At 40.2% G+C, this 10,697-nt stretch overlaps 1 protein-coding gene across 4 annotated transcripts in view; it reads left to right on the top strand.

Annotated features, from left to right (window-relative positions):
- Positions 1-10,697, top strand: part of LOC122556163 (neprilysin-like) — a 174,924-nt gene that overhangs the window by 129,597 nt on the left and 34,630 nt on the right. For all 4 annotated transcript variants that reach the window (XM_043702673.1, XM_043702676.1, XM_043702674.1 and 1 more), the window contains exon 14: positions 4,662-4,760. In XM_043702673.1, the coding sequence (XP_043558608.1) occupies positions 4,662-4,760 (99 nt within the window). The remainder of the gene's footprint in view (positions 1-4,661; positions 4,761-10,697) is intronic.

Here is a 10,697-nt window from a genome sequence, read left to right as displayed (position 1 = left end):
ACAAAAGACTCCTGCACTTGCTGCCTACCTCTCTTACCCTTCCTGGAGTTAACCCATCTATGTGACTGTATCTGAGACTTTTCCCCCCTTCCTATAACTGCCATCCATCACATACTGTTGCTGTTGCAAATTCATCATCGCTTCTATCTGTCTCTCCAACTGATCCACTCGATCTGATAACATTCGCATCCAACAGCATTTATGGCAGATATAATCCACGGTAACCCTTAAACTCTCCTTAAACTCCCACATCTGACAAGACATACATATCACTGCAAAGGCCATTTTTGCTCCTTCACAATCTACAGACCCAGAAAATAACACCGTCTTATTCCTCTACAAACACTGCCCCAGGTTAAATTAATAGCTATGACTTATATTTTAAGTTTAATCAAGAGACTTATCTCCAAAAACACATATAATCAAGAAAGAATCCACTATACTCACTACTGCAGCTTTTCTCTTGGACAGACTTAAAACAACAATTAACTTTTCTGATTCTGTGCTGTGAAATTCGCCCAACAGGTCCTCCAAGATTAGGTGTGAATTTCACTGTTTGTTAATTTTCCCAGATGCACTTTGATGTCCAGCGATAGACGGATATATTTTTTTTTCACTCTCTCACTCTCTCACTCTCTCACTCTCTCACTCTCTCACTCTCTCACTCTCTCACTCTCCTGCACTTTTACAGCCAGACAGCGTTCCTGTCCTCCATCTTGGATTACCCAGAATCCTTATACAGGGATAGGGCAGGGTCTAGATCTGGGTGGGATGGCTTCAGAGGGTTGGTGCAGACTTGATGGGCTGAATGGCATCCTTCTGCACAGTACGGAATCTGAGGGGACTTGGAAGGATGAAGGTTAAGAAGATGTTTTCCCTTGTGAACTGAGGAGCAGAGTGAAAATGTAGGTAAACATGCAAAGCTGTATTGTCAATGGAGGGCCATCAAACGTGATAATGTACTAGCTGTTCCATCTGTTGCTCCTTTCAAACCTTACCTTTTAATTTCTTATCAGCTTACTACAAAGCTTATTGTTGTAATGTTAGGAATGAAAGCATGATTAGGCAGATGACAAAAGATAGTTTTACATACACCATACTGTCTGCATTAAGTGTACAGATATAAACAGACCCTGGAGCAAATAGGTATTTTTAAAAACTACTCATGGACGTCATCTGTAATTTTGAAAGAAGAAAGAACAGCAACCGGTAAATAAGTAATCAATGGAATCATCATAAAAGTCCATATAATTAGTTAAAGGTTAACTTTTTTCTTATCAGAAATAAAATCCTTGCCTCTGTCAATATATGGAAAGACATGGCAGCAACCGAACACATTAATCAGACTATACTGAGGGACAAAACTTTGTGTCCATTAAATAAACTTTGTGCCATCATAAAATATGTTAATCAAATGTCCTCCAAAGTATTTATCTACAGATCCTTTCCCTTTACTTTTAAATGAAGAGTCCCATTAAATCTAACATTTATCATTTTAACAGCATCTTGAAATTATACTCCATTTGGACTTAACCAGAATAAAAAAACAAAGTTGTGAGACCATAATCCTGTTGAAGTTTCTCACCTGGAGGGAAGGCTGATCAGGGTATGATGTGTCATGGGCATTGTGCCTGTTTTGCTCATTCCCAAGTTTAAAAAACAATGGATGAGATTTTCTGCTCACTTCTCACTTCATCAATTCTTTGATGGATTTTTGTTTCATTTGTTCATGGGATGTTGCCGGCTAGGCCAGGCTCTGCCAGAGGGCAGTTCAGAGTCAACAACATTGCTGTAAGTCTAGAGTCACATGTAAGCCAGAACAGGTAATGATGGCAGATTTCCTTCCCCAACGGACATCTCTGAACCTGCTGCACACAGAACATTAGCCTGGGGTTCTGGACTACTAGCCCAGTGATATGACCACGGTGCCACCATTTCCCCATAGTTTGGATTTGAATTGATGAAGTAACGTACATGCAAAAAACCTTGGTGCGCAGGTTCATAGCTCCTAAAAAGTGGAGTCGCAGGTAGATAGGATAGTGAAGAAGGCGTTTGGTATGCTTTCCTTTATTGGTCAGAATATTGAGTACAGGAGTTGGGAGGTCATGTTGCGGCTGTACAGGACATTGGTTAGGCCACTGTTGGAATATTGCGTGCAATTCTGGTCTCCTTCCTATCGGAAAGATGTTGTGAAACTTGAAAGGGTTCAGAAAAGATTTTTTTCATGCAGACGGTGGTAAGTGTATGGAATGAGCTGCCAGATGAAGTGGTGAGGCTAGTACAATTTCAACATTTAAAAGGCATTTGGATGGTATATGAATAGGAAGGGTTTGGAAGGATATGGGCTGGGTGCTGGCAGGTGGGACTAGATTGGGTTGGGATAGCTGGTAAGTATGAATGGGTTGGACCGAAAGGTCTGTTTCCATCTCTCTGACTCTATGACTCTTTTGTATCATGTTCTAATTCAGTTTATTAATTATGTGCATCATTTCAAAGATTTATTGAGGTGTTTATTTTCTTGGATGGCACTTCAAACCAAGACCCCATGGGGAGATGACCCTTGACATAAATTGGAAGAAGGACAGAGGAGACATCTCTGGTGTCCTGTCCATTGTTAATGTCTCAATCAACTTCATGAAAACCGATTACCTGATAGTTATCACATTCTTATTTGTGGAGAGCTTGCTGTGCATTAATTGGCTGTGTAGTTGTCACATTGCACAAGTGAGTACTTTTCGCATGTGCTACATTATTTGCAAAGTATTTTGGGACACAGCTATCTTGAAAATGTTACATAAATGCAAATCTTTTCCTTGCTTTATGTTTTGTTATGTATTATAAGTGAATATGTCTGCCTCATAGGAATGTAAGAACAGATATAAGAACATTCAACCCAAAAGATAATTGATACCATTCTTCAGTGATTTCAATCTCACCTTACGCTAAATGTTCTCCAGCATTTCCTGTTCAAGAGGTCTTGCCATTACCACCTTTACCCAAGTCACCTTCATTGTCAGGAACCACACGTAAATGCTTAATAATGATGTTTCTGCTCGAGATCAAAGAGTTTCTTTTATTCCCATCCTCATCCTTATTAGCCTCCACATTGCCAAGATTTTGGATATGTCTACGTTTTAGGTCACCTAATCAACCTTTATTGCAGAAGGACACTAGTGACTTCCTGTGCTGAAAAATGATTTTGTATGATGAGCAGATGATTGAAAATGGAAACCGTGCTTTCCAGGAATCCATCCTCGGCTGTTTCCTATTGAACACATGGGTCATTATTTCAGTTTGCTTAAAATAAAGAGTGCAGATCAGGTCACAGCTCCCTTCAACAAATAGATAACTTCCATAATTGTAAATGTATCAAATACAACTAGCTTGTACATCATTCAATTACATTTTGATTGGTCATTATTCTAACTCTAGTTATCCATCTTCATTATATAAATCGATTTCAGTGTTGTCACTTTTTGATTGATGTTCAGCATCAGCAGCTTTTTTATGGAGAGAGAAGGGTTACATAACCCAAAAAAGAATTTCCATTACCCTTTCTGTGAAGAAATGTATCCTGGCATTGTCCTTAAATGACCTACCTCCAGTTTTACACTATTGCCCTCTTGTTCTGGAAATATTCAAAGGAGGAATATACTTTTTTTCCCTTTCTATCTATCCTAATTTGGAACACATTCCAGAGATTTCATTAAGGAGAAGAATGCAGCCTTCGGTTTCTCCAGGATTTCAGATGTACTAGTACCTGCAGAGAAAGTGGACAAGGGCTTTATAAATATAATATAATGTGGAGAGATTCACACAGCAGAAACATTTACCTGAAATTTATCTCAAAGTCAATATTTTCCACAACTTTTCATCTGCTCAGTACTGCTTGTGCCTGGAGCATTTTTTTGTAAAATCTATCCCGTGATTTCAGCATTTTTTTGTCTCCACTCTCATGCGCCAATCATGGGCTATTGTGCCTATTCTAACTCTATTCACTTAGTCACTGTCCTTTGCTCTTTCCTGTCGTCCTTTTCAAATATTTAGCCATTTCCCTTTTGATCGTTACAAAAGTCTTTCGGCTAATCCAGTGATTCATCTACAAATCTCCTCAGCCATTCAATTCTGAACTTTCTTGTAACCACTTGTACCTTTGTCCTGCCATTCCTGATCTTCTTGGGAGAGGAAGCACATTCTGTCTCACAGCTCAATCTTGTTTGATGTTTAATTTTGATTATCATAGAATCCCTAGAGTGTGGAAACAGGCCTTTCAGCCCAACAAGTTCCACACCGGCCCTCCAAAGAGTATCCCACACAGACCCATTCCCCTATCCTATTACTCTACATTTCCCATGACTAATGCAACTAACTTCCACACCCCTGAACGCTATGGGCAATTTAGCATGGCCAATTTACCTAACCAGCACATCTTTGAACTATAGGAGGAAACCAGAACATCTGGAGGAAACCCACGCAAACATGGGGAGAATGTGCAAACTCCACACAAACAGTCGCTCAAGGGTGGAATCCAACCCGAGTCCCTGGCACTGTGAGGCAGCAGTGATAGCCACTGTGCCACCCATCTTTAATGTTTCCCATTTAATCTCACCTGTGTGTCGTCTGAACTCAGCGAATATTTTATTTTCTACTCATTCCTCCAGGTTGAAGAACTAATCGAGCAGATTCGTGAAGTTTTCGTACAGAATTTGCATGAGCTCAGCTGGATGGACGAGCAGACCAAAAGGAAAGCAGAAGAAAAGGTACACAGATATAGTCATCTGTTCCACTGATATTTTTAGAACTTTGAAAGGATTGTTTAACATTTTTAATTTTATTGTATGTGATGTGGCATCAGTGGCAAGGTGTGCATCTGTTGCCCAAACCAAATGGTTCAGATGTTAAGAAGGTTGTTAAGAAGGCATTTAGTACATTTGCCTTCATTGCTCAGACCTTTGAGTAGAGGAGTTGGTCTGTCATCTTGAGATTGTACAGGATATTGATGAGGCCTCTTCTGGAGTTCTGTGTCCAATTCTGTTTGTGCTGTGATAGGAAGGATATTATGATGCTGAAAAGGGTTCAGAAAAGATTTGCCAGGCTGTTGCTGAGAATGGAAGGTTTGGGTTATAGGGAGAGGCTGCCTAGCCTGGGACTTTTTTCACTGGAGGATAGGAGGTTGAAGGGTGACCTTATGGAGGTTTATAAAATCATTAGAGGCATAGATAATGTGAATGGCAGGTGTCTTTTCTCTTGGGTGAGGGATTTCAAGATGAGGGGGATATTTTTAAGGTAAGAGGAAAAAGACATGAGAAGCAACCTTTTTTAACAGAGTGGTTCGTGTGTAGAATGAACTTCCAGAGGAAGCGATGGTTCCAGGTACAGATACAATTTCAATAAAAACACCTCGATAAGTAAATGTATAAGAAAGGTTTTGAGAGATATGGGCCAAGCGCAGGCTGGTGGGATTAGTTTTGTTTGGGATTATGGCTGACATGGACTGGTTGGACTGAAAGGTCTGTTTCACTACTGTATGAATTATGACTCTAAATTATCATTGAGATGGTGGTGATAAGCTTCCTTCTTCAACTAACCGCAGCCCATGTAGTGCAGGTATGATAATAGTGGGCAGCACAGTGGCTCAGTGGTTAGCATTGCTGCCTCACAGCACCAGGGACCCAGGTTCAATTCCGGCCTCGGGCAACTGTCTATGTGGAGTTTGCACATTCTCCCCGTGTCTGCATGGGTTTCCTCCAGGTGCTCCGGTTTCCTCCTACAGTCCAAAGATGTGCAGGTCAGGTGAATTGGCCATGCTAAATTGCCCATAGTGTTAGGTGCATTAGTCAGAGGGAAATGGGTCTGGGTGGGTTACTCTTCAGAGGGTCGGTGTGGACTTGTTAGGCTGAAGGGCTTGTTTCCACACTGTAGGGAATCTAATCTAATCTAATCATGTGATAGCAACGTTACTGGACCAGTCATCCAGATTAATGCTTTGGGTAACATGGGTTCAAATTCTTATCCTGAGAATGTGAATATTGACCCAGTTTACTCAGCATCTCAACAAAGGATAACACTGTGATCTTAACCCCTGCATCCCATGGGCCAACTTCATGAACCTTTGCTGCAACTCTATCTTTGCACATAGAAACCAAATATGCATACGATATTCCAGGTGTAATCTCATCGAAATCCTGTAAAATTGTAACAAGACCTCTTCATTCCTGTTTTTCGATCCCTGTATAATGAAGTTCTTGCATTTGCCTCCTTAACTGCTTGCTGTGCTTGCACGTTAACTTCCTATGTTATAAGCGTAAGATACAGGAGCACAAGTAGGCCATTCAACCCATCCAGTCTGCTCTAGCATTCAATTAGATCATTGCTGATCTGATCATCCTCAACTCCACTTTCATGCCTTTTCGCCATAATGTTTGATTCCCATACTGACTAAAGCCCTACCTCAAACTTGAATGGTCTTTCTAAACGCCCTCTGAAAAACAACACTTACTAGTTTTGCATCTTTGAAAAAATGCTGCTTTTGTATTCTTTTGACCAAAGTGAATAATTTCACACTTTCCTGCATTTACTCCTATCTGCTATCTTGTTACTCATTCATTTAAACTGTCTATACTTTTTGTTGTACCTCTACATCGTCCCTAGGGCTCATGTTTTGACTTAGCTTTAGATCAGCAGTAAACTTTGATACATGAATAATACAATATCTCTTCATTTATTCATCCATGGGATGTAGGTTGCAAGCTGGCCCATTATTTATTTTCCAGAAGGCAGTTAAGAGGCAACTGTATTGTTGGAAATCTGGAATCTGAAATTTGTCAGTCAGACCAGACCATAAAAGGAATAGTGAGCCTGATAGATTTTTACAATAATCAACAGAAGCCACTATTCAGCCATTTTAAAAAAAAATACCTGATATTTCTTATTGAATCCAAATTTCATCATCTGGGATTTGAACCAGTGCCCTCAGATAATTAACTTGAGGCTCTGCTATTCCAGGGACAATACCAAAACACCGCTACCTCCCCACATCTAAATTATTAATGCAGACTGTAAATAGCTGAGGCCTCAGGACTGATTCTTGAGGCACTTCCACTAGTTCCAGCCTGCCAACTTGGAAATGTTAACATCCTTTCAGGCGATGCATTTCGGCTCACTACAGGCAGCTGCATAAAAACAAAAAAAGGTCTTGTAATCTCATCTGATTCTTTTGCAAATTACCTCAAAAATCTAATCATGTTCTTAATGTCCACTGATAGGAAACATAGGAACCATAGCGCTTAATGTCAACACTAAAACATTTGACCCTCAGACCCTGTCCAAAACATGGAGAAGCTATAAAGTGATAAGCCTAGAAGTGTAGATAAGTGTAGAACAAAAATATAAGCAGGTGGAGTTCATTAACATTTACATTTGGAACTAACATTTCCAATTTTATCCTAGTTTTGGTAAATGCATTAACCATTTCAAAGTAAGCAGTCTGAAGTGATATGAAGTACTTAAAAAAAAGTTAAATTAAGCTGACATCCAATGTCATTATTTTTAAAGCTCAGTGTTCAAAATAGTTGTAATAGATTTATCATGCTGCTGATTTTGGTAGAAACGTTTCAGACCTCGATTTGGACTGTAAAGGTATAAAAGCGATGACTCAGGGTAATGGATTGTTCACCCTTTTTATTTGTTAATGAGATGTGGATATTGCTGGCTAGGCCAGTATTACCCACTTCTAATTGCCCAAAGAAGAATCAATTGCACAAAAACAGAAATTGCTGAGAACCTCAGCAGGTCTAGCAGCATCTGTGGAGAGAAAACAGAGTTAACGTTTGAAGAGTTTGTTGGTCTTTTGAGGGTTGGCTGATATTTCAGGATCTGAAGTCATCAATTTGAGCTTTCCCTTCTCGTCTAGGGCTAGTTCTGGTTTTCGGGTCTTCTCACCAAGATGGTCTCCCTGGAAATGGCACTGAATAAAATGTAAAAAGCAGATCAAGACACTGCTGTGGGTCTGGAGTCACAATTAGACCAGGGAAGGATAACATTTCCTTTCCAAAAAAACACAAGTAAACCTGATGAGATTTTACAAAAATGGTCCTCACTCGAGCATTTGTATTCCAGATTTATTTTTAAATTGAATCCAAATTTTCATCATGTCCCACATTGGGATTTGAACCCATGCCCTTAGAACATTAGCCTGGATTGACTGGATTATAAATCCAGTGACATTATCATCTCCTCAGAGATGAGACCTTGATACTTATTTTGCTAAAGGCTCACCCAGTTCTGGTTTCAGGAAGAAGGTATTGGTTTGAAGGGGGTGCAGTGCATATTCAGTCAGTTTACACTGAAATTTGGAGGATTGAATGATAAGGAGATGTTGGGTAAACACGGGTTTGTGCTCTCTGAGGTATAGAAGCTTGAGGTAATCTAATTAAGGTGTTTACAAGGATTTGATAGTTACACTCGAAATCAGATTACCTCTGATACTCTTTCCCACTCCCTTGAATCAAGGTGGCCTTTCTGGAAGACCAGTTTTCAAATTCTAATCTTCTAAACTCAATTTCACAACATTCTGTTACTGTCCCCTCAAATCTGGCATTTCTGTAATAAACAATTTTGGAAATTAAAAGTTAAAAGACTTCATCATTTTCCCTATGTTAAGACTCCACTTCCCTGCCTCTTAGAGACCAAGACCTATTATCACTTTTTGTTTGTTCCAAACATACAGTGAAGAATGCTTCACTGTTCTCCATTTGGCTTCCAAATCTGGCTTCCATGTAATCCCTTTTTCCCACCATCATCATTTCCTTGGCATTCCACAGCCTATTATAATAGCTTGTCCAACTATTCATCTCTGGAACAGTTAAATACTTTTTCTCCTAGATCTTTTGCATGCCCCTATTCTGCAGTGAATGCACCTCAGGGCACAGTTTGTTCCTGTGCAAATTACTTAAATATACGTATTAAACTCCCTTTGGTTGGGACAGCTTAGCATGAAAAAAATGCAGTAAAGTTTGACACAAGTGCTTTCATTGTTCATTCAAGCGCAGAACTTAGTCAGAAAATGTCAGGGTGGATAACCACCTGGGTGGAAATCTATGGTTTTGGATGGACTGCTCATTGCAGAAGCTATATGATTGTCATTTTCATTCAAATCAATGAAATGGTTGGGTAGTCTGCTTCTGTGTGATACACCAGGAAGGATTTTTATGCAGCAAGTTGTAATGATTTGGAATAAAGGCCCCAAAATGCTAGTGGAAGCTGATTCAATGGAGACATACAAAAGGGAATGAATAATTGTTTGAACGTAAAATATACACAGAGCTATGGAGAAGAGCAGGAAAGTAGGACATTACAAAATGTAGTTGTGTTTTGGGTACCCTTTTCAAAACGTCAGCATGGTATTGTGGGCCAAATGGCCCCTTACTGTGCCACAATATTTTATGCTTCTTTTAGTATCCTAACAGTAATAACGTGACTTCTCCTGCCCCAAATCTCTTGAGGTCCTCAGAGAAAGCACAACTTGTGTTTCGATAGTAATTCTATTACTAATAAAGAAATAATTCCCACATATGGAACTCCTTCCATGACTTCATGGGTGTCTCAAACCACTTCACAGCTAATAAAGTGTTTTTAAAGTTCCATCACTGTTGTAATGAAGAGAAACAGGGCAGTCAATTTCTGTCCAGCAAGTTCCCACAAACAACAGTGCTGTAATGATTAGTTAATTTGTCTTTTTGACTGCTGTTGGCTGAGGGATGAATAGTGTCAGAACACTGAAAAGGTTTCACCCGGTCTTCACCACATCACCCTGTGGGATATTTTAGTACGAGCTGAAAGGGTTGTCAAATTCTCTGTTTTAGCATCTAATTTGAAAGGCAGCACTTGGATACTTCCTCAGCTTGAACTCATTATTAACAGTAGAAATAAAATAGATATTGCTGAAAATAGGCAGCTGGACTAGCAATACCAATGGGGAGAAAAGCAGAGTGAAGATTTCAGGTTTTTGACCTTTCATAGTCTTTTATCATCTGTTCATGCTGGTGCAGGAGTTGGCCAGCATTTATTGGCTATCACAAGTTGCCCTGGAGAAGGTGGTGGTGGTGGTGGTGGTGATCTACCTTTTTGTACTGCTGCAGCTCATGTGCTGCAGGTAAACCCATAATACCATTAGAGACAGAATTCCTGGATTTTAACCTTGAAACACCAAAGGAGCAATGATACATTTCCATAGGAAATTTCACCATGTTTCACCATGAGTGACTTGGAAGGTGCTGGTTTACCCATGTATCTGCTGCTCTTGTCCTTCTAGATGGTAGTAGTCATAGGTTTAGAAGGTGATACCTCTTGCTGAATTTCGGCAGTACAATTCATCAACTTCACCAACACATTCCACCCTGACCTTAAATTTACCTGGACCATCTCTGACACCTCCCTCCCCTTCCTGGACCTCTCCATCTCCATCAGTGACGACCGACTTGACACTGACATTTTCTACAAACCCACCGACTCCCACAGCTACCTGGATTACACCTCTTCCCACCCTAACTCTTGCAAAAATGCCATCCCGTATCCCCAATTCCTCCGCCCCCGCCGTATCTGCTCCCAGGAGGAGCGGTTCCACCATAGAACACACCAGATGGCCTCCTTCTTTAGAGACCACAATTCCCTTCCCACGTGGTTAAAGATGCCCCCCA

The sequence above is a fragment of the Chiloscyllium plagiosum genome, chromosome 13, assembly GCF_004010195.1.
Source record: "Chiloscyllium plagiosum isolate BGI_BamShark_2017 chromosome 13, ASM401019v2, whole genome shotgun sequence".
In the NCBI taxonomy this organism is placed as follows: Eukaryota; Metazoa; Chordata; class Chondrichthyes; order Orectolobiformes; family Hemiscylliidae; genus Chiloscyllium; species Chiloscyllium plagiosum.
Note: the sequence above shows the minus strand (reverse complement) of the source record. Positions and strands in the feature narration are given on the sequence as shown.